General features: G+C 52.5%; 1 protein-coding gene across 4 annotated transcripts in view; it reads left to right on the top strand.

Annotated features, from left to right (window-relative positions):
* The window catches only part of ST8SIA5 (ST8 alpha-N-acetyl-neuraminide alpha-2,8-sialyltransferase 5), a 59,749-nt gene that overhangs the window by 4,878 nt on the left and 30,615 nt on the right, over nucleotides 1-24,256 (top strand). For 3 of the 4 annotated variants that reach the window (XM_043558730.1, XM_043558729.1, XM_043558732.1), the window contains exon 2: nucleotides 13,205-13,312. The exons of the other annotated variant lie outside the window; for it this stretch is intronic. In XM_043558730.1, the coding sequence (XP_043414665.1) occupies nucleotides 13,205-13,312 (108 nt within the window). The remainder of the gene's footprint in view (nucleotides 1-13,204; nucleotides 13,313-24,256) is intronic. 4 annotated transcript variants of the gene reach the window in all.

Raw genomic sequence — 24,256 nt, 5'->3', positions numbered from 1 at the left:
TTTATTCCGCTTCACTTTAAAAAACAAATCCAGCCTTAAAAAGGAAGGGAAATCCGATGCACGCTACAGCGTGGATGAATCTCGAAGACATTCTGCCAAAATAACCAGGCGCAAAATGACAAATATGGTATGTTTCCCCTACATGAGGCACCTGGAGTAGTCAATTCATAGACACGGAAAGTAGAATGGCGGTTGCTAGAGGCTGGAGGTGGGTGGCAATTAGTGTCTAATGGGTACAGAGTTTCAGTTTGGGAAGATGAAAAAGTTTTGGAGATGGAGGGGGGTGATGGTTACCCAACAGATTGGGTACACTTAATACCCTTGAACTGTAGACTTAAAAATGGCTACAATGGTAAATTTCTGTTGCGTATATTTTACCACAATCCAAAAGCTTAAAAAATTCTAGGGGCAAACCACCCACACGATCTTATAACCTGTTGGTTTGAAACCCTTCGTTGGAAAAACACTGGTCCCTGTGATGAGGTTGGATGAGGTCACCCAGGAGAGAACAGACTGAAAGATGATGAAGGTCGGGGCACAAAGGAGAGCCTTGAGGTATGCCGGCACCTAAGGGTCTGGAGAGGAGAGCTGGCTCTGGAAACTGAGGCTGCATAGAGTAGAGGGGAACAGGTGTTAAGGAAACCAAGGGATACTGGTGCCAGGCAAGGAGCAGTCACCTGTGACACACACAGCAGAGGGATCAGGTAGGATACGGCCCACTTGGATTTGGGGAGGATGGGTCAAACAAAAGAAGGAGTTTCTAGAATCAGGGGCATGAAAATTGTACCCTCTTCCTTTAAGCCCTCCACTGCCTCCATGCTCCTTTGTTAGTGAAGCTTTTACTTCACATAGACTTGCATCCCTAGAGTGCTGGGGACTTCTAGGACTTACACCTTAACAGAGGGTCAGGGAAAGGGCAATAGTTGTTTTTGTTGTTGTCGTTGTTGTTTCTTTTTTAGGTAGAAAGAAAGGTCATTGCAGATTTTTGTACAATCTGGTCTCAACCTGCCTTTTTTTTTTTCACTTTAATTTTTTAATTTTAATTTTTTATTTTTTATTTTTTTTTTCAACGTTTATTTATTTTTGGGACAGAGAGAGACAGAGCATGAACGGGGGAGGGGCAGAGAGAGAGGGAGACACAGAATCAGAAACAGGCTCCAGGCTCCAAGCCATCAGCCCAGAGCCCGATGCGGGGCTCGAACTCACGGACCGCGAGATCGTGACCTGGCTGAAGTCGGACACTTAACCGACTACGCCACCCAGGTGCCCCTAATTTTTATTTTTTTAAGGTTTATGTATTTTGAGAGAGAGAGGGAGGGAGGGAGGGAGAGAGAGAGAGAGAATGAGAATGCAAGTGAGCGGGGGAGGGGCAGAGAGAAAGGGAGAGAGAATCCCAAGCAGGCTCTGCATTGTCAGTGCAGAGCCAGACTTGGGACTGGATCCCATGAACCCTGGGATCATGACCTGGACTGAAATCAAAAGTCAGACCCTTAACCGACTGAGCCACCCAGGCGCCCCATAAAAACATAATTTTAAAAATTATATTTTCTAAGCACTTGTAGCTAGTATATAGAAATAAATTTGATTTTTTTTGGTATACTGATTATATAATCAGCAACCTGGATAATGTATGCATAAGGACAATAATTTATCTGTAGAGTCTTCTGGAATTTCTACATAGACTTTTTCTCTTTTATCCCAACCCTATACCTTAATTCGTTTTCTTGTCTTATTGAGTTGGCTAGGACCTTTGCTGTAATGTTCAATAAAAATGTCATAGTGAATATCCTGGCCTTAATCCTCATTTTTTCCTTCTTTTTAAACTTTGTTTTTAAATAGCTTTATCAAAATATAATTTGCCCACTTAGAGCGTACAGTTAAATGACTTGGGGTATATTCACACCATTGTGTGCCCATCACTGCCATCAATGTTAGAATATTTTCATTACCCCAAAAAGAAACCCAGGACTCTTTAACCATCATGACTCCTAGTACTCTCATCCCTCCCAGCTGTAGGGATATATACACACTCTAGCGTATTTCCTGTCTCTATAGGTTTGTCTCTTCTGGGCATTTCGTACAAAATGGCATCATATGCTATGTGTCCAATATGACTGGCATCTTTCATTAAGCTTGATGTTTTCAAAGGTCATCCATGTTATAATATGCGTCAAGTACTTCATTTCTTTTTATCTTTTTGTTGCTCAATAGGATTCCATTTATAAATAGGCTTCATTTTGTCCGTTCTTCAGTGGTAGAGATTCGGTTCTTGTTTTTGCTGTTATGAATAATGGTGTGATGAGCATTTGTGTGCAGGTTTTTGTGTGGACATCCGTTTCCATTTCTCTTGGGTATATACTGGCAAGTGCAATTGCTGGGTCATGTGGTAACGCTATGTTACGCCGTTTGAGGAATTGCCAGACTCCTTTCCAAAGTGGTTACACCATTTTATACTCCCTCCAAGCAGTGCGTGAGCACTCCAATTTTTCCACAGTTTTTAAAACACTCATTAAAGGGGCGCCTGGGTGGCGCAGTCGGTTAAGCATCTGACTTCAGCCAGGTCACGATCTCGCGGTCCGTGAGTTCGAGCCCCGCGTCGGGCTCTGGGCTGACGGCTCAGAGCCTGGAGCCTGTTTCCGATTCTGTGTCTCCCTCTCTCTCTGCCCCTCCCCCGTTCATGCTCTGTCTCTCTCTGTCCCAAAAATAAATAAACGTTGAAAAAAAAATTTTTTTTTTTAAATAAAAAAAAAAACCCACTCATTATTGTCTATCCTTTTGGTCATAGCCATCTCAATGGGTTTGAAGCGGTATTTCGTTGTGGGTCTGATTTCATATTTCCTTGATGACTAACGATGTGGAACAGACTTTCAAGTACTTCCTGGCCAATTGTATATTTTCTTTGGAGAAATGTCTGTTCAGATCCGTTGCCCATTTTCAAATCGGATGAGTTGTCCTTTTATGATTGTGAGAGTTCTTTGTAGATTCTAAATATAAGTCCCTTATCAAATATATAATTTCTAAAATATTTCTCTCATTCTGGGGGTTGACTTTTTTACTTCCTTTAAGCGTGAAAGTTTTTAATTCTGGTGAATTCTGATTCCTGTATATGTTTTTTGCTGTTGGTCTCTTGTGCTTTAGGTACCGTATCTAAGAAGCCAGTGCCCATGCCCGCTGACCAGCGTCACAAAGACTTACCCCTGTGTTTTCTTCTAAGAGTTTTATAATTTTAGCTCTTAGGTTGAAGTCTTTGCTCCACTTGAGTTGAGTTTTGTGTATGGTGTGACCAAATCTAACCTTAAGGGGAATGATGGTTCAAGTGTCTGCAGTGAGTATATCTGCTTAGTGTTTTGGTTTTTTTATAGATAAGCTCTAAGAGATTAAGACGACTCCGTTGTAGAATATGCCAACACATTTTGCTTACTTGTTTTATGGTATTTGGATATTCATTTTAGCAGATGATTTTTCTACCTTGGTTGGGTGATATATAGGTTTTTTTTGCCTTCAATCTTTTGATGTGATAAATTCCATTAGCAGATGTTAAACTTATAATTTTAGGGATAAACCCAGCTTGTTGATAGTGTATTATTTATTTTCTGTGACGTGAGATTTTGTTGAGTAAAATTTTTATTTAAGATATTGTATCTTATGTTATTGAATGCTACTGGCGTGTAATTTCGCTTATAATGCTGCCTTTGTCTTGTCTTAAAACCAGTCTTGGGGCGCCTGGGTGGTGCAGTCGGTTAAGCGTCCGACTTCAGCCAGGTCACGATCTCGCGGTCCGTGAGTTCGAGCCCCGCATCGGGCTCTGGGCTGATGGCTCAGAGCCTGGAGCCTGTTTCCGATTCTGTGTCTCCCTCTCTCTCTGCCCCTCCCCCGTTCATGCTCTGTCTCTCTCTGTCTCAAAAATAAATAAACGTTAAAAAAAAATTTTTTTTTTAAAAAACCAGTCTTATAAAAGGAGTTGGGGGATATTCCCTCTTCATTCTGTGGAATGATTTATGCAGGTTTGAGATCATCTGTTCTTTGAAAGCTTGGTAGAACTCGCCTGCACAGCCATCCACACCTAATGTTTTCCTTGTGGGAAGGCCATAAGTTACTAATTCCATTCCTTTAATGGTTAAAGATGATTTGGGTTTTCTATTTTTTCCATCACACAGAGCAGAGGTTGGGTCTACTTTGTCCTGACTTTCGTGGAGAAAACTCCCCTGTACGCTCTCTTCCCTCCAGCCTTGCTCTCTCCTGTGTCGGGAGGGTGCAGATCTGGGCTGCCTGCATGTGGCTGGTGCAGGCCTGAGACCTGAGGATATGAAACTGGGTCAAGGAAAAGCACAGCCTGACTCTGTGCTGTATCTGAAGTGTGTGTTTGAAGCCTCTCCTCGAGGAGCCACCCCTCCTTCTGTTCGGCTGCCCTGAGAAGCAGGCATAGCCCAGGAGATGGGACCATAGGGGCTGGAGGGTCTACCCAGGGGCTGGTTCTGGAGGGGAAGGGTGCCTAGTGGGGACCTGGTGGAGATGGACGGTCCCCCAGAGAGGAGAAAGATGCCAAGCTGACTGCCACCGGGGTGTGTGCTGTCCTTATCATTTCTCTGGTCATGACCTTATTTCTCTGGTCAGAGCAAGCTTGTCTTGAGCACCTGCTGCAGGGCTGGGACTCGGGTGAGGCAAGCCAGGCACCCAGGGGACAGAACTCATGGAGGCCTCCTCTTTGGGGTCTCCCCTGCCCTTGCACGAGCCTGGGATCAGGGGCTGACTGCAATTTTGCACCCCGGGAGTCTTGCTTGCCTCAGTGCAGTCCCGCGTCTGACCTGCTGTGTGCCCCTTCCTCTCTTGGTCGGGGTGTCAGCTCCCCGTCCCTTCCCCAGAGGTCCCCCAGAGGCACAGTGCTGTTCTCTCACTCTTCTCCCTACCCCTTTCTCTGGCCAGTTCTTTTCTTTTTGACATCTGTACTTTTTCAGGGAAATTTTACCTCTTAGAGGACTTGGCATCTCTTCTTTGACTTATCCAGGCCCACTCACTTCTCATCTAAGACCCTCTCATCCAAAACATCTCTAGTTTAGCCCTCCACCCTGTGTGTAAGGACCCCCGCCCCTTCCCCACCACACACAGGGGAAGGATTCATTAGCTAATGATATTATTAACATTCCTTAAGGGTTTATGAGCCAGGCTCTGACCTTAGGAGATAATCCTAAAGGAGGATTATTTCATTTAATCCTTACAGCAGTCCTGCTAAACAGAGACAGTCATCCTCATTTAATACTCAGAGAGGGTGAGTAACTTGTATGAGGTCACAAAGCTTGTAAGACCCTTAAAAGAGGTGTTTTTTTTTTTTTTAATTTTAATGTTTATTTATTTTTGATAGAGGGAGACACAGAATCTGAAGCAGGCTCCAGACTCTGAGCTGTCAGCACAGAGCCCAACGTGGGGCTCGAACTCACAAACCATGAGATCATGACTTGAGCCGAAGTCAGACACTTAACTGACTGAGCCACCCAGGTGCCCCTAAAAGAGATGTTTTACCCATCTCCCAATTCCCGGGACCCAGCACAGTGCCTGACATTGATCATTGAATGAATGGATACATACAAAGGGAACCTCTAAACTTTTCCTAAAAACAGACAAACGTCAACTAAATGTGCACTCAGCTTTGAACCAGGGGGAGGAGGGGATGTTACCGAAGACTTATTAAATATGATACATGTTCTTAAGGAACTTACACCACACTTAAAGAGACAGACATCAAAAATATGTAAACTGTATAAATAAGCCTGTAACTGTGTGGCATAGACGACAAATTTCGTAGGTTTCAAAGGTGAGAGCAGTTGGGATGATGGGTAGCCGGGTGGGACCTGATGTGGGCTTTGGAGAGCCAGTGCGCTCCAGGAGGGTGATTCAGGGGGCAGGCTGGGGTGTTGAGGCTGCAGGAGCAGGTGATGGAAACCACCGAAGGCTTTTGAATTTCTTTTATTCCCTAGTGCTCTGTGAGCCGGGGGGCCTCTCTGGTCTCTGCTGAGTCCTCTGCAGTGTGAGTGGATGGCCAAGAGGGCTGCTCTCTCTCTCCCGGCTCTGATGAGGTGGGCTGGCCCTTCCGGACAGAGGCTTGGGCCGGGCTTTGCCAATTCTGTTTGCAAGGGGCCCACGGTCCTGTAGAGCCCCTGGATGGTGGGGGACAGAAACGAGGCTGGTAAGCCAGGAGATGGCGTGTGGGACACCGCACAGTGAGGGTGCCAAGCTTATTGGGAGAATGAAATGCATCCGTGCTCACCCCAGCCTGAGAGTGTATGCGATTTGTGCTGCTTCTGTTGAGTCTCTGAGCAAAGGAACCTAAGCCTCTGCCTCCACCCCCCCCAACCCCAGCTCACCATTCTTCCCCCTCCATTCTTCCCCAGCCCATTAGGCTGAGGATCAGTATTTCTGGGATCACCACTGCTGTTTCCCCAGAAATAAACCACAACCTTCCAAAAGAAGGCTTAAAGGAGGCGGGACTCTCCTTTAAGAGAAAAAGAGTGTTTTCTCTTTCTTCCCTGTCAGGCTGGGCTGCTGTCCTGACACAGGTTCATGACTCTGAGTCCAGTGCATGTAGAGCTGATGTTCCCACAGCTCCCACCCAGTGCCCTCCAGCTGGTGGGGTGGAGGCATTCTGCACATCCAGTCTCACTCAGCCTCGCCTTGGGTTGGTTGATTAAGTGCTTGCCTTCTCGCTTCATTCGTTCATTCGTTCGTTTGTTCATTCATTCATTAGTTTGTTCGTTCATTCAGCAAGCATAACTTCCGTGCCCTTTCTATACCAGACCTTTGGTGCCCAATATAATAGCCATTAGCCACGTGTGGCTGTGGAACACCGGAAATGAGACAGATCTAAACTAAGGTGTGTTGTGTGTAAGTATAAAATACACGCTAGATTTCAAAGACATAATATGAAAAAAGATGTAACATATCCCACTAATTTTTAAATTGATTATATGTTGAAATGACAATTTTTTTGATATATTAGATTAAATACAAATATATTGTTAAAATTAATTTCACTTTTTTTTTTTTTTTTTACTTCGTAGAAACCTTTTTATTTTGAGAATTGTAGACTCACATACAGGTGTAAGAAATAGTCGGGAGAGAATCTGTATACCCTACTCCTGTTTCTCCAGATGGTAACATCTTGCAAAATTATAGTACCGATGTCACAACCAGGAAATTAACATTGATACAATCCATCAACCTAATTCAGACTTCACTGGTTTTACACACCACTCATTTGTGTGTCCGTATGTAGTCACTTCTGTGGAATTTTATTAGGTGTTTTTATTGTGGCTAGCAGAACATTCTAGATTATGGATGTGGCTCCTGGTGTATTTCTGTTGGATTGTTTGGCTCGAGTTTCTGGTTGCCGAGATGTAGCAAACAGGTTCCCTTTCAAGGAGCTCATAGGGGGAGAGGGACCAACTACTCATGAAACGTTCACAAACTCTGTTACGTACTAAGGACCAAGTGGGCTGGGGTTCTAGGACAGAGAGACTCCTGTGGCCTCAGTCCTTGTGGAAACCTGTGTCTTCAATGGATAAAGGAGACTACCGGTTTGAAACAGGGTGGGGGCTCCAGTCCTCCCCACCTGGCTCCCTCTTCCTCACCCCCACCCTCCACCACGTCCCCTCTCTCCTCTGCAGAGTCTCACAGGGTACCCCAGTGCTCCACAGAGCCAAGCTTGGGAATCACTGGACGAGGCTGAGGATTTGAGGGGAGTCTTGAAGGAAGAGGAAGGTCTTGCCCTAGAGGATCAGAGAAGCAACCCTAGTAGGGTCTGGTGGAGCCGCTGTAACAAAGTACCACAAACTGGGCGGCTCCAACCGAAAGTTCTGGAGGCTGGAAGTCTACGATGAAGGTGTCAGCAGGGCTGGTTCTTCTGCGAGCTGTGAGTGGGAACCCGTTCCATGCCTGTCCCGTAGCTTCTGCGGCTTTGCCTGTCATCTTTGGCCTTCGTCGGCTTATAGGGTCTCCCCCTTCATCTTCACATGGCGTTCCCCCACCCCCGCGTACGTGTCGCTGTCCGAATTTCCTTTTTTTATATGGGGGCCCACCCTACTCCAGTATGACCTCATCCTAATTTAACTAATACCGTCTGTGATTCCCAAGTAAGGTCACCTTCCCCGGTAGTGGGGGTCAGGACTTCAACATACGAATTTCGGAGGGACGGATACAACCCGTAGCAGGAGCCAAGGCTGGTGCAGGAATGAAATGACTGGAGAAGTTCAGCCGGACGGGGTTCCCCAGGCTGGGGAGAAGAGTGTGGGCTGCTGACCCCGGAGACACGCGCACACACAGGATCTGGGACACGTCATCAGAGGGAAAAGACAGAATTAGCAGGAGCTCTCAGAGCGGTTGGACTAAATGCATGGATGAGTGTTTGAGGGGACCCGCCCCCGATGTCTCCATCACCCCTCTGCCTTCCAAGGAGCCAGGGGTCCCCACTCTGCTCACTGTGGTGTGCCATTTGGGCCCGGAGTGCCAGAGGACAGCAGGAGGGCTGTGTGTGTGCCCGCAGCTCCTCTCTCACCCCGTGCTCCACTTGCCGCAGCCCCTCTTGGAAGGGAGGTCTGGAACAGCGGCCCAGAGAACGCTGGATGTTTGGATGTCGGCTGAGGGGCCCAGGCTCTTCCGTGGTCTGTAGATTGGGGGTGGCAAGGTGGTCTCAGGACTGTGCCTGGAGCTTGTCTGGTTTCACTCTCTCTGGACCCCTCCCCTGGCTGGGTGTCTACATGTGCACCTCCCCTGCCCCTGCCCCTGCCCTAGCACTGTCAGTGCTCGGGCAGCCCCGGGCCCTGGCCCAGCAGCTCCTTAGCCAGAAGCCTCGGCAAAGCCACGGACGGCCGTTAAATCCAGGAGGCTCTATCTGCCCCCTGGGACCCTGGGTCCCAGGCCTGGGGGCTCTCAAGGAGACCTCTGCAGTGCCTCAGGGGAGGACAGTCCCCCACTCCTCTGCTCCTCCCTCAGGAAGCTCCCACTACAACAGCTTTTCTGTTGCCCCAACTGGGTGAACCCTGGGGATGAATCCACTTCCCTTGCCCTCCTGAGGTTCTTCTGAGGGGGATGTTACCACCCGGCCCTTCACAGAGAAGTAGTGAGTCACTGGTGAGTCAGGAGCGGGGACAGGCGAGGGAGCACGGGGAACCTGGCAGTTAGGCCCATTAATCCCACTGAAAAGGCTTCCCAGCTGGCAGGCGTTTCCGTCCTGATCCGGGTGGGAAGGTCCAAGCACCTTCTCGGAGAGGCCTTTTCTGACCAGTTCCTTCTGTGGACCCGGAGCTGGGGGAGGCCTGGGGGGCCTTAGCGCTTGCAGACTCCTGGTGGCCCAGCTGAGCTCTTGGCTCCTCAGAAGATGACATTGGTCTCATCTCCCTCTCAGATGGTTTTGAGGGACCAGAAAGGTGGCGCTGTTTCTCTGAACGCATGCCCCATCACCTGCCGCCTGCCCTGTCTCACGCGGGGTCACTCTTGCCAGCCCCAGGAGAAGCCATCACCTCCGGCCTCGGGGCCCCTGCAGGTGTTGGCGCTCTCCTGGAACATCCTTCCTCCGGACCCACCTGCTGCCTCATCACCCACTTCCTGTCCTGCCCCATATCGCCTTCTCAGAGACGCCCTGACCCGAAACTCCTTACCCCCTCGCCGCCCTTTATTTATTCCACGGCACCTTTCACCCTCTGACACACTGCACGTCGATGACCTGTTAGCTTATTGTCGTCGTATCCGTCTCTCTCTGGTTGAGGTCCCTCCCTCTGGGGCAGGGCTTTTGTCTTTACTTTGTTCATTGTTGAATCCGAGCCCCCAGCCTGGCAGGGCTGTTCGATAAACATAGAATAATATAATAAATATTTGGAATGTGTCTATGTATGTAATAAAATAAAAATAAAATAGCGTGAAGACAAAGGAAAGGTCTCCTCAGTCAGCTGTGAGGGACAACACAAGCGATTTGCTGGTTAATAATGGAAAAGTGGTTGTCCATTTCATTTCACAAACTTGGTGCGAAAGAGCTCATTTCCTTTTTTTTGTTGTTGTTGTTTTTTTTTTTAATTTTTTTTCAACGTTTTTTTATTTATTTTTTGGGACAGAGAGAGACAGAGCATGAACGGGGGAGGGGCAGAGAGAGAGGGAGACACAGAATCGGAAACAGGCTCTAGGCTCTGAGCCATCAGCCCAGAGCCTGACGCGGGGCTCGAACTCCCGGACCGTGAGATCATGACCTGGCTGAAGTCGGACGCTTAACCGACTGCGCCACCCAGGCGCCCCGTTTTTTTTTTTTTTTTTTTTTCTTTTAATTAAACCTTATCCAGGGGCGCCTGGGTGGCTCACCTGGTTGAGCGTCTGACTTCAGCTCAGGTCATAATCTCACGGTTCGTGAGTTCGAGCCCCACACTGGGCTCGCTGCTGTCAGCCCAGACCCCGCTCAGATCCTCTGTCTGCCTCTCTCTGACTCTCCCTTGCTCACATTCTCTCTCTCAAAAATGAATAAACATTTATTTCAAAAAAAAGAAAAAGCCCACCTTATCCACCAGCTAGCTGGTGGGTAACTGAGTCTATCATCATGGAGGTGCCTTCTTTTTACCCCCCGCCCCCACCCCAGAGTTTGTGCGGAACAAACAGTTGGGGGCTCCCTAGCCACCCCAGCCTCGATCAGTCTGTGCACTGCTTTCTGGAGGCTTTTGGAGCCCTAGGTGCAGTTTCCTGGGGTGCCCCGAGCAGTGGGCTTTCTGAGGCCCTGCTGTCTGTCTAGAGGGGGAAGTGGTGGGGAAACCCCGGGCCTCCTGGACTTGAAGCATCTTCTGCCAGCCACCCCTCCTAGACCTGGGGGACCCCCTCCCCTCCTGGTGCCAGCTCAGTTTCTTCAGGGGGCTGGGAAGCTTTCAGCCTTCACAACCCACAAGGCCCTAAAGTAAGAGGATAAAAAAGCCCAGCTCCCTTCTTGGAGCGGGGGAGGGAATAAATAATTCAACAGATTATCCTCCCACGAAAGTTACATACTGATGTTTTCTGAATGACTTTCTTCTTTTATGTTTTTTTTTTTTTTTTTTTTTTTTCACATAGAGCCAACTCAAGGTTACCCTTGCAATAATAGCAGGTCAGGCATGTGGATTCCTACTGCACACTCCATCAGTGGGCGAGTGGGCTGAAAGAGGGTAGTCATGGGCTCCGGAAGGGAAGGGTGCTCCCCTGGGCTCCCCGGAGGGGGTGCTGTTGTGGCGGTGAACTTGTGCACTGTGCATGAGGCAAAAGGCTAAGGGGGCTGATCCAGCCCCCGGGACGGAAGACCCTAACGCGTGCTGTGTGCGGCCGGCTCCCGGGACGGGATCCAGAACGTCGGTGGCACAAGGACTAGACTGAGAGTCGGGACTCCTGAGTTCCAGGTCTAGCTTTGCCACCCTCTGGCTGAGAGGTAATTTCTCACCCAGTGTCTCAGTTTCCTCAGCTGTGATGGATGATGCACACTGTCTCCCTTATGCACAGGGGCTTCTGGCGGGGGGTCCCCCAGACGGCATCCAGCAAGCAACCTGGCGCATTTGGTCCGCACAGTGTTTCCACCTTGAATTCATGGGCGGCACTTAAATATTGGGGTGCCCTAGACTCCCAAGGAGGGAGCAGGGTGGGCATGGAGGAGACAGCTTAACTCTGTGATACTCTGGTCCGGGGCTCTGGAGACATCTGAGACAGCTCCCCTCGCCTGAAAGATGGGAACAGAATTCTGAAGATTTGCCGAAGGTCACCGGGCTCATTAGTGGCCGATCCAGGTTGACCAGACGGCAGCTCAGACAACCATCGCTGTCCTGTTCCTGTAGCTTAGAGGCTATGTATTTTAAGGGTTTTTATTAAAAATTTTGTTTCTTCTTTCATTTATCTCTTTTCCCCTGAGTCTCCCCCCTTTTTGCTGTTTGTTTTGTTCTCTGACTTTGAAGTTCAAGCTTTTCTCACAACGCCTGTTCATATTTAAGGGCAAGCCAGTCTCCAGAAGGTTCACTGGAGCCCTGTGAGGAGGGCATTGTCTTAGGACAGTGGTTCTCAGCTGGGAGGATTTTGCCTTGGCGGCGCGGGAGCCATTTGTGATCGTCCCAATGGGAGGGTGGAAGATGGGGTGCTCCTGGAATCTAGAGGGTAGACACTGGGGGTGCAGCTCAGCCCCCCTCAATGTACAGGACAGTCCCACACCACAGAATGACCCAGCCCCAAATGACAGCAGCACCAGGTTGAGAGGCCCTGTGCTAGGGCGATCGGGTGACCCAAGCCCTATTTTTCCATGCCCCCCCCCACTCCTTTTTTTGACCTGGTCTGGTTCCCTCCACAAACCCACCGTAGCCACTGGTGAGGTGGGGTGTGGGGCAGGTGGGTTTCAGATTAGCTTGTCCGTGAATGAGGAGGACTGAGGCACTTCCGTGGGTCAGCTCCCCGCGGCGCGGCCTCCTGACAGCCATGGGGCGGGCAGGCCGATGCCACAGCGTCCATGGGCGCCTCATATGAACCTAGGTCCCCGGCCTTTCAGCCCCATTCCGCGCTCCTGCCTTCAGGGGCCCCGGCCCCCCGGTTTCAGAGCCTTCTTGAGTTGTGCACGGGGAAGAGATGCGCTCCTCATAAACGGGGCTCCACTCTCTCAGGTCTGAGGGAGTTAGTTACCCATCTGCTTTCATCTTGCGCGGTGCTGCGGCTGGCCTCTCCTGTCACCTCTCCATGCTCGCGGCCTTGTCTGTTCCTTTGCTATCATTTCAGTCAGGGTTGGGCAGGCAGTGGAAATAACCAGGTGTGTTGACCAGGAGAGCCAGACTTCATTAAAAGCTTTGCAGCGTGCCTGACCCCCGAGGACGGCAAAGTGCTGGCAGGCGGGAGCTCTTCTGGTAGAAGTCTCTAGAAGGTGGGGGTGGAGGGACGCACCACACAGGAGGTAGGAGAGCTCTATGACCTTGACCTCGCCAAGGCTCAGTTTCCCTGTGTATCCAGCACGTAACCTCAGCTCTGCAGGCAGAGGTGAAAGGGAGGGGGGGGTGCTGGATGTAAGTGAGCAGAGCTGTGGTTTGTTACCGTCAGTCATCCTCGTGGGTAGACGTCACCTCTGTCTCCAGCGAGTGCGTGGTCAAGGCGATGTGTCACTTGGTACAACAGAAAGTGATCTGTGGTAGATGGGTTTAACCCGGCATGTGGGCCTTGAGTACCGACTGCCTCGTTTTCTTGCCAGAAGCCTCCAGTTTGGTTGGCAGAGTGGCGACCAGCTGGCCAATTGGACGGGGCTCTTTAATGTCACGGACGACCCAGCAGTGCAGAGCGGCAGTGACTCCAGCTCCAGGTACAGACCCCCGGCGAGTGACCAGGGAGGGGGGAAGCTCATCCTGAGGTGACCTCGTAGCCCCTGCCCCATGCTCCGCCCCAGAGCTACCCTCAGGGAAGAAGCAGGCCCTAAGCTTACTGCCTTTTGGCATCGGCCTTGTCTCCCTTGCCGTGAGGGGTGAGGGCTAGACCCAACCACAAGGTAGGGACTCACTGGCCCCTCTCTGACTGGAGCTGGAAGGGGTGCGGAGTCTGGGTCTCCAGCTTTCATTTGAGGTGGGGGCTTCGGCTCCGTCCCTCCCACAAGGATTTCGGATGTCAGCCTGCAAGCGTGAGCAGGTGTGTGGGTGGCCTCAGGGCTGGGTGTTGGGCGTGGGTTCGGGTCCTCTGACATCCCACTGGGCAGGCGTTTCCTACTCTGCCCCCAGGCGGGGCTGACCTTGACTGGGGAAGAGCCATTCCCATCAAGATGGTGCTGACATTTGACATTCATACGGTCACATGGATATTTCTTCTTGCTCTGCTGCCGTGTTTGGAGTTCAATCAGTAACGAAGGGCACTCCGTACATTCCGGAGTTCAGTGTTTGTTGAATGAAGGAAAATACAGTATCCTCAGGTGGGGCACGCTCATTGCAGGGAAGGCGTCGCGGGGAATTCTTCCAGACTGGCAGAACTCTCTGCTCAGAGCTGGGTGTGGCTGGAACCCACCAGCTAAGGGTTTCCAGGGGCCAATTAAGTCGTTTGGTCCCTTCATTTTTGCATTTCTAAGTGCGTGCTAACTCTCGGGTCTGTTTCCCTGGAAAGAGGCCTGAGTTTTGTTGTTATTCATTTTGACATCAGAACATTAAATGGACCCCACAGAGGAGAAGTAGTGTGTGTTTCAGGGACAACCCCCCCCCCCCCCCAATATGTGTGATTTTGTTCAATGCTCTGAAAAAGTAAAAAAGTGGTGCCAGTGTCAGAAAAACATCAGAGTCGGGGCAGTGTCCACAGACAGGCCTTAGGACGTGGGGTAGCCTCGGGGACCTGGTCTTATCCTGGCCTTTACGAGTACGGTTCTTTCCATATATGAGTGGTAGGAGCCCTGGCCGGCTGCTGGGCCCCTGGGCTGTCACCCGGTGAGAGCAGGGAGTCCAGACTTGCCCCTTCCAAGCACTGAGCCCCCAGTGTTGGTCTTTCCATTTCCTTTCGTGACTTGCTCGCCTGGATGGCGGGCGGTCTAGGTGTCCACCTTCCTGGGAAGGACTCTGAAGAACCCCCTGGGAGAGGTTTGGCTAGAAGGTGCTAATGAACTGAGCTGGATGGCACAGGCATTTCCTGGGGGAGGGGAGACTCCAGCAAGAGTTCTGTTCCCTCCTTTTCCGGTTGCTAACAGCCTTTCTCTCTCCTCCTTTCTCTGCATTTTGTTGCTAATTTCTCTGCCTCCCTACCCCACCTCCTCTCCCCTCCCTTTCTTCCTGCCACACTTTCTTGGTCCCCATTTCCTGCTTCCCTCCCACCTCCTTTCTTAACTACTCCCCCTCCCGGTGACCCAGACCAGCCTCCCCTCCCCTTTCACCCAGGATCCCCCAGGGTCAGGGTCACTGCTGGCCTCTTCCATTTGGCTTTGGAACTAAGGCACCCTTTGTTCCACATCCTCCCCAGCTAGCTGAGTTGATTTCCTCCTGGAGGGCTGCCATTTGACCCAGAGCCCCCTTGGTCATGGAATAAATGTGATGACCACACATCCCAACTTCTTCTGGGACAATCCCAGGGTCAGATCCCAATTTCTGGTTGACCCTGCAAAGTAGCTACTATGTATGTGAGAAACCACAATACGTACAGTTCCCATGTGTCGGAAATAATGGTTAATGTAATTAGAACTGGACTATACGTTGGAGCTTCTGGTCCTTAAAATTGGTAGGACAGCTCTTGGCAGGGGATTTGCAGGGCTTGGGGAGGGAGCTCACGCTGCTGTGGAAAGTGCTCTTCCGGGTGAAAACACCGCAGTGAACAGCCCTCCACGCATGGAACGTGTGCTGTGCCTCGTGGTATTATTCACCTAGTGAGTAATTCAGTGCGTATGCCATATTTTGCTCGCTATAGTTGTGTGGTGTGTCGGAGTGTGGTGAAGTGTGTTATTTATTATTAACATGGTTGGAAGGGAAAGTCAGGAGTTACCATATATAACCAGAGGACAAGAAGAGGCAAAAAAAAAAAAAAGCAAATGACTCATAAATTGTATATTCAGCCAGGAGCCCAGGAGAAGGAGCAGGTCCAAGCGATTGGTCTGGAAAGCTCCAAATAAGACCACACAGAAAACCCAGGCCAGATAGAGCTCCTAATGGCTGTGGTCAGGTGTTGTCCAAGGAGAAGACCGGGGAAGGCCGGGCCGAATTGGAAAGTGTGTGAGTCGTAAAATATACATCGACATATAGCTTTATTAATTCAAGTGCAGGTCTAAAAGTGTCCAATAGGAGTCCTTAGGGGAACTGCTTTAGGGAGCCGATAGGGATAATTTTTAATCAGCAAATGCTGCTGTGTAAGTGGGGTGCTTTGAACAAGCAGGAAGATCTTAGAAGACAGTTCTCATCACGTTCCAGTTACGTGTTTATGTTTCTGTCTCCCTCACTAGACAGTGGTTGTGCTTCTCCACCTCTGAATTCTCAGCAGCCAGTGTGTAAGCCGAAGGGGCTCAGTAAACGTTAGTTGAATTACAAAATGAATTAAGCAGGCACGTAGTCAAGGCTATTGGTAAAAAAGCACACTTAGATGTCAGTGTGGCCGAATTCTCCCTTAGAGATCTATTCCTTTGAATCAGTCTGTCTCTGGCACTGGCTTTGAAAATTAATCCCCAGAGGGGCCGCACTTTGAATCACAAACTCGTTCACAGTGTGGAATGATCTGAGAAGAGCAGGTGGTAGGGAAGTCTGGGCATTCTGGGCAGCCGGGTGGGGAAAGGGAGGCTGTGGGAGGGGGAGAGGGGCGGCTAAGAAGTAGAGAAGGCAGTGAAGGCAGGTTGTGTACTTGTGCAGTAACTGACTGAGAAGCCCTCCCAAACACCTCCCACAGAGCATCGTGGCAACTGTGGGACGCGGACGAGGGAGAGCTCTTGTCCTCCATGGCCAGCTCAGTGCTTTGAGCCACCTGGCCCGGCCCAGCCGCCTGCCCTCCCCGTGACCGCCCAGAGGGCCGGGGAGGCAGCAGCGCCCTTGGCGGTCACGGTCCTGCAGGGTGGGCAGTTTTGCTTCCACTGCCTCCGCGTGTCCCAGGGAAAGGACCGGGTCAGAGGGGCCGAGGGCCGCTGGGGCAGGAGTCAGTCCTACAGGTGCTGACTGTCAGCCAGGCCTGCGGCCGCAGCATTAAAGGGCTTGGCTCAGCTGCTGCCAGCTGGACCCCAGCCCCACATCAATTCCTTATCATCCTGCCAGTACCCACCTCCCACTCACCTCCTCCTTGAAGCTTTCTTGGATAGCCTCTCTATATTCTATAAGAAGTATCTGCACAGAGGAATGCTTCTATCATTTCACGCCAGAGAACTCTCCAGCAAGTGCACGTACACGGTTCCGTGTTTGTTCAGGTATCCCCCAAATCCCAAGAACGGTGCGTGCATCTCCAGGGCCCTCCAGACCCTCCAGCTTCAGACACAGCCCACAGGTGCCCTGACTGGCCGGCCTCATCCGCCCTTCTCCCAGAGTCTGCACCGCCCTGGCCCTCCTGGTCTGGGTGATACGGCAAGAGCCGGTGTGCAAAGACGACTCCAGGAACTTTTCTCTCTGATGTCTAGAGCAGAGCTGGCCCCAGGCCACTGCCCATCCACGCTGCCCGTTCCTGGGACAGCATTCTTCCTGTGCTGCTGGGCTTCCAGGTTGGGGACCTCCCAAGTGGTGGTGGGGGGGGGAGGGGAGCACCAGCCACAGGACGAAAGACCAAAGCCCCCAAACTGACGCGACGAGAGACTCTGTTCCGCAGAAGAGCGAGCCAGCTGAGTGTCCAGGGCCCGGGCCAGAGCCCTTCGCTCTGGGGTGAGGTCTGTGTGCGTGTCCAGCACGGCCTCTGCAGTCCAGGGTTTGGGGTTGTCATTCTTCAGAGCTGGCGTTCAATTTCGCATTGTGTTATGCTGTATTCGACTCTTCCCCAGTTGTTTCAAGACAGTGTGTAATCAGGTACTACATTTGCGTGGCACGGATGGTGGGTGTGCCAAGAGCTCAGTGCGGAAGTCAGAGGTGCTTCCGTGGGGGGCAGAATCGGGCTTGGATCCTGACAGGCGATGCCCACGGGCAAGTGCTCCGGGGGCTGACGGGGTGCCCGGCGCTGTGCCGGGCGCCTGCCCCCCATCCTGCATTTCATCTCCCTCTCCCGTGTTTGAGGCAGGTACTGTCATCGCCCTCATTTTACAGGTGAGGAAACCGAGTCCCTGCAAGTGATGGGGGATGGAGCTGGTCACACCATGTGCCGTGTGACTCCAGACTCCCCGGACTGACAGCCCGTGCTAGACGGAGGGATTGTTCTTTCTGGACTGTGGACAGGTCAACCCGGGTAGGGTCGGGCGTTCGGGTACCTCTCTAGGGTCTCTCAACCGCCCCCCTCCCCGCCATCTCTTTGCCGCCTTTTATCCTCTGTGTCTTTCCCCCACCCCCTTTGTGGTTAGTGCTTTCTTGACTGTTACCCCTGACAAATGCTTCCTTCTACCTGCTCCTGGAGGCTCCACATTTCAAAGAGGAGCTGTTGGGGGCAAGATTAGCCCGAGGGAGGGGCGCCTGGGTGGCTCAGTCGGTTAAGTGTCCGACTTCGGCTCAGGTCATGATCTTGCCATCCGTGGGTTCGAGCCCCGCGTCGGGCTCTGTGCTGACAGCTCAGAGCCCGGAGCCTGTTTCAGATTCTGTGTCTCCTTCTTTCTCTGACCCTCCCCTGTTCATGCTCTCTTTCTCTCTCTCTGTCTCAAAAATAAATAAACGTTAAAAAAAAAAAATTTAAGATTAGCCCGAGGGAAAGAATGTTCGTGCACTGCGCCCTACACACCTGACTCGTGAGTGCAGTCTGGTTTAGCATCAGCCTTTCCGGTCAATTTTTAAGGCTGTGAGAAAGGACAAAAAAAATAAATAAAAAGACGGCCGGAGTTCTCTCGGGCTCCATCCAGCTGGGAAGAATTTGGGGAATCAGGTTTGGCAGAATGTTCTGGGCTGGGTGCTGGAAAAGCAAAACAAAGATGGTGCAGCTTTTGCATCTCCTCCCACGTACCTGACGTGGACCTCTGGTGGCCAACAGGCAGGAGGCCGTCTGTGGAGGCCAGGTCTTTGGCGTCCTGGGACTCATCAAGTGGTGGTGTCCCGTGTGGTAAAGTCCCCCTGGCCCTCGAGCTTTGTGGCCCTTGGTTGAGTCTGAATGGAGTCTCCTGGGCAAATGACCACTTGGGCGCATGGGTCTGTGCCCCAGTTCCCTCATCCGTTGCACTGTCACCTTGTTCAGGCACTAGTGGTGGGGTCCCCCGAGAGGACCTTCTGGATAGATCCGGGCCCCAGCTTCATCCTGACTCATGGCTGAGTATGAGGACTTTCTCTCTGAGCCGTGGTGTCCAGATCAGATGATCGAAGGTGCCTGCCAGGGCCTCCCCCAGGTCTGCTCCCAGAATGGCAAGTAAAAGGGGAGTGGGGTCAGGCTGGAGGACCAAGCATGCACCCGTGATCAGCAGTTTAGGGGGCTCCCGGATAGGAAGGCGCCCGAGGCCGTCCCAGTTTCGCACTCCACGTAGCCATGCACACGGCCTGCACCTGCTAGGTTGATGGCCGTAAAGACTGTGCTGGGGCGGGGGTGATGGGGCGATGGGGCTCACAGAGGCTGTCCTCCCGCGCAGGCCTCCCTGTACAGATGTAAACCTTCCCCCCCTCACCCTCCGCCGGGGCTCCTACAGAGCACTCGGGTCTCTTCCTTCTTCCTCTGGCGGGTCCCTCACACGCAACTGACTGTCCCTCCCAGTTCTGCAGGCTGGGTGTTCGAGATCAGGAGGAGAGCACAGTTCAGGGTCAGATGCGAGCCCACCCTGCCTTGCACACCGTCATCTTCTTGCTGTGCCCTCGCCTGGTGGGAAGAGGGTGAGAGAGCTCTGTAGGGTCCCTTTTATAAAGGCACCGATGCCATGCGTGAGAGCTGCGCCCTCATGACCTAATGGCCCTCCAGTGACCCCGCCTCCTAATGCCATCACATTGGGGGGTTAGGTTTCAGCACGTGAGTTTGGGGGGGGGCACACACCTTCAGCCCGTGGCACTCACTCTGCTCGTCACGCAGACTCCCGCGGTGACGGTGTCCAGCACCTCCCACTTCCGTCCTCACCTCAAGCCACGCCAGTGGGGCGTCTGCCTCCCGGCTCCCCTGAATCTGCTCCGGTCAGGGTCACCGATGACCGTCTGGTTGCTAGGGCAGCAGGACCTCATCCATCCTCCTCTTCCTTGGCCTCCATTAGCTCTGGACAGAGCCGACCCTTCTGTCCTGGAAATGTTCTCTGCTCTTGACTTCTGTGGCATTGGGCGTTCCGGGTTTTCCTTCTTCCCACAGACTTCCCTTCTCAGTCTCCTTCCGTGGCCCCTTCTCCCCTGCCACCATCTGAATGTCGGAGCTGACTGCACGCGCCCCTCTGTGCTCTGCCCTCCTCTGAGATCTCACTTCGTCCTTTGTGCCTTGACTCTGGAACATGTATCTCTAACCCTGGCCTCTGCACTGGACTGCTGACTGCCTACTTACGATGTCCTCCCGAATGTCTGAGAGTCCCAGCAGCCTTACGGTGGCCCAGGGGCTTCGGACTTCCGCCCACGCTGTTTATCTTCATCGTTCCCTCCTCTCGAAATGGCTCTGTGATGCAACCAGTTGTCCAAGCGAAACTCCTAGGAGTTACCGTTGATTTCTCTCTTTCTTTGTCGCTGCGTAGATCTTGTCATCAGCTTATCCTTAACCCATTTCCTGCTCTGTCGCCTTCTCCCACGTCTTAGCTGCCACTCTGTGCAATCCCCCCTCTTCTCAGGCGGCAACAGTCCCGTCTCCCTGTCTGCTGTCGCTTTACAGTGCGTCCTCCCTGCAGCGGCCAGAGGGAACTTTTCCACCAGACGGTGCGATTCCTCTGCTTCAACGCCCGGCTGTATCGAGGGGCCCACAGGCCCAGCCTGACCTGGTGCCGCTCGCCTCTCCGGCCTCATGTCCTCTGCCTGTCCACCCCACCGCCCCCACTGCCCTGTCCCTGCAGCCCGCTGGCTTTTTCCATCCTCGGGGTGTTTGTGTTTATTCGCCCTTCCCTGTCTGCAATGCTCTTCCTGCGCTCCTGCTGAGGGCTCCATTTCTGTTTGTTCAGAGAGGCCTTCCTTGACCTCCTACCAGCCTTCCAGGGACCCTCCAGCCCCCTATCCTGTTTTACTTGTATAGAGCTCATTACTACTTGGCACTATGTTGCATTAATATTTCATTTGTCTCCTCTCGTGGAAGTCCAGGAGGGCGGGGGGGGGGGGGGGGGGGGCGGGGATTGTATCTGGCTTGGTCGTCAGTGCATCCTGGCCTGAAACTGTGCCTGGCGTGTAGCAATGGATCAGTAAATCTTCGGTGAGTGAAAGAGGAGAAGACCATCCGTCGAGGGGAGTTGCACAAAGTCCAGTTTACTAAGGACTGAGCTGGGGAGCGTGCCGGGGGCTGTAGGCACGTTCGAGGCAGAACACAGAAGGCTGCCAGGAAGCTGGCCTCTGATGTGCAAGCAGGTAGCAGCCACGAAAGACACAGTGAGGAAGAGCGTTCCCGAGAGAGACACCCCTCCAGTGAGAAAAGAGGACCGATTCACGCCCCTGGTGCCGGGAGGGAGAGAAGGACCCCGAAGGGAGCAGAGGTGGCCAGCTGGGGTGGGGAGGGGAGGGGAGGGGAAGTAAGAGGAGGCCAGTAGGTCTCAGCGGTTAGCTTGGGCCCCCGGGGCATGGTGGTGAGGCGCAGAGGGGCAGTAGGGCGGTGTCCGGGTGGAAGGCCGACCATGCTCGTTTAGACGCGTGGAGGTGTGCCGGGTGATTGGGCCGGATTTTAGAGGGGAGCTTTCCAGGGCTCCTTGGTGCAGCGCACAAAGTAAGGCTCCCGCACGTGCACGCTTGCGTGGACTGTCGGCACACTGGGTGTGGGGCCCTGCAGACCCACAGGGCGGGGGTGGGGGGGTGGAAAGGAGGAGTGGCAACAGGCTTTTGCCCCTGACCCCCCCAGCCCCCACCGCATGCCAGGAACGACCCTCCAGGGAAGCTCGCGCCGACAGTGGATGGATCACGGGACTATCGAGGGTTGTATTCAGAACATCAGGCTTTCTTAGCTCTCCGTTCTGATCCTTCAACCCCCTCTGCAGATTCCCACGGACGGATGAGGAAATGGTGGTCCGGGGAGAGCCAGCGTCCAGCCAGGGGGCCGAGTCAGGTCTCTCTACCACCCGGGGAGGGGGGAGTGTCTCCTCTGGGCAGCTGTGACCTGCAGTTGACAGCCCAGCTCTTCTTGGTTCTCTCTGCACCTATTTGAGAAGACACCGCAGTCCTCTGAATTGTCAGGCTGCAGTTTCCAGACTCTGGTTTCTGTGCGTTTGCTCTGACGGGTAGCGCGCTGTCTCGAGATGGCAGCTGTTCTGGCCCCGAAATAGCACGGAGCTCACTGAAGGGGAGGGGGTTGCTCGCCGAGAAATCCCCCCCACCCCCCCATAACCGTGGCTTGTCAGAATCAGGGAGAGGGAGTACACTGCAGTCACTGAAGAACATAGGTTCTGGGCTCCTGAAAGCCTGAGGTCCCCTTTCCAGCACCCCCATTTATGAGCTGAATGACTTTGGGCAAGTTGCTTTTCCACTTACAATCTGAATTTTGGGTATAAAAATGGGGAAACAATACCTGTCCTCACAGGGCTGTCGGGAGAATTAAACAAGACAAAGTTAAAGAGTCCAGTCTCAGACTGCCACATACAGTTGTGCAGGATGGGCACTGCACAAAGATACCCAGCTAAGGGGTCAGGCAGGGTTGACATCCAGCTCACTCTCACTTGATAAATCATGTGACTGGCATGTGGCTTAATTCATCTGGAGAAAGAGGTACTTTTTCCTAATTTGCACAGAGGTGCCATACCCTCACTGTATCCCTACCCAGTGTGGAATACATAAACCACTGTGTGGTCCTCTGAAGCTCTGTATCAGGTTTGAGAAGAGTGCAGGGGTTCAGATTGCTGAGCTGGGGCCGCTTCCCTGCTCTGGGCTGGTGGAGGCTCTTGAAGGACATAGAGACCTCCTTGGGCTCCTGTCCTCTTGAACACCATCAGCACCCGGGGACGAGGGGCAGTGTTAGATAGAAAGCTGAAGGCATGCACCTTATCTTGTTCCAGCCAGGTGCTTGCTGGGGCTCAAGTTCTGGGACCTCCAAGAAAGACCCCACAGTCTAGGGTGCCTGCGTGGCTCAGTCGGTTAAGCATCCGTCTTCGGCTTAGGTCATGATCTCGTGGTTTGTGAGTTTGAGCCCCACATCAGGCTCTGTGCTGGTGGTGCAGAGTCTGCTTGGGATTCTCTCTCTCTCTCTGTCTCTCTGTGTCTCTGTCGCTCTCTCTGCCCCATCCCTACTTGTGCTCTCTCACTCTCTCTCAAAATAAATAAATAAGCTTGAAAAAAAAAAAGACCCCATGGTCCTGATGAAGCTCCCGAGAGGGTTCAGACCAACAGGAGGGCCCTATGAGGGGCAGGCTCATGGACAAAGGCTGGCAGGGATGCGTGAGGGCCCCCGGCCACGCTGACAAGAGGCGTCCTCAGCCTGCAGAACTGGAGCCCGCGTCTGGGTAGGAGAATGGAAACTAACACGCAGGACTGCCGTGGTCACCTCTGAGTTAGTCTTCTCCCTTAGCAGAGGCCATCACCTGCTGGCTGGGCAGCCTGGGCTGCCTGGCCCTCCCCCACCCCCCCGCCATGGTCCCTGAGGGCACAGAGGAGGGGGCAGGATGGAGGCAGCCTGGCGCCCGCCCCGGACTTGACTGCCGGAAGCCAAGTGGCATCTGAGATGAGCTGGTCTGAGCGGCCGTGACTATTTATACCCGTGAGGTGCCGAATGCGATGCCGGGGCCCCTCCCTTTGCGCCGGGCAGAGATCGGCTTTTGAGAATTGGACAAAGAGACAGCGACGGACTCACCCTGAGAGGCCAGTGGAGTTCAGAAACTTGGAGAGACTGCTTCTCTCAGACTTGTGGCAGTTTGACGGGAAGCTCGAACTGTTTCGTGGGAGATCTAGGACTTAAATAAAGGGGCATCTATTAGTGCTTTCCAATAGCGAAAGAGTCATAACCCATTACAGAAAACTTACAAAAGTACAGAAAAGTATTTTAACAGTCATTCACAATCCCATTATTCAAAGAAGCCGCCCATCAGTGCTTTGGTAGGGCCCTTCCCTGCGGCCCGTGCATTCACCGTTCTTTCGGGAGATCACAGTGCTGTAGCTTGTGTTTCCCGTTCAGCATCATCCTGGGAGCGTCTTCCCACGTCATTACACAAGGAGACGGAAGCCTCACTTGTGACGTCCGCATCAAAGTCTGTGTCCCCGCCAGACAGGGATTACCGTGCTTTTTCCAGAACGTAGTCCTTGGGTGTCCCGTCAGAAGCAGAGTCCGGAGGGGGGGCTCTCAGCAGCGGTTGTTATGATCCTGCTTCCTTGAGTGTTAGCTTTAGAGACGGGGACGAAGCAGCACAGCTCAAAACAGCAAAGCCGGGTAGGATGGAGACAGGAACAGGGCCATTGGCTCCGTTTTCAGACAGGACACCTGGGGCTGTAGACCCCAGTGTGGGGCGCTTTTGACAACTTGGCTGAGGCACCACGTGGGGTGTTTTCGGGGTAGCTGGGGCTCGGTATCGTCACGTATGGCAAGACTCCACGGAAGTGGGAATCACTGCCACGAAGGAGGAAGACTTATACTCACAGATCCCTAGACACAGGAGGCACGTCGCACCGTAAAGGCCACATAG

This window comes from Prionailurus bengalensis, chromosome D3, assembly GCF_016509475.1.
Source record: "Prionailurus bengalensis isolate Pbe53 chromosome D3, Fcat_Pben_1.1_paternal_pri, whole genome shotgun sequence".
Lineage (NCBI taxonomy): Eukaryota > Metazoa > Chordata > Mammalia > Carnivora > Felidae > Prionailurus > Prionailurus bengalensis.
Note: the sequence above shows the minus strand (reverse complement) of the source record. Positions and strands in the feature narration are given on the sequence as shown.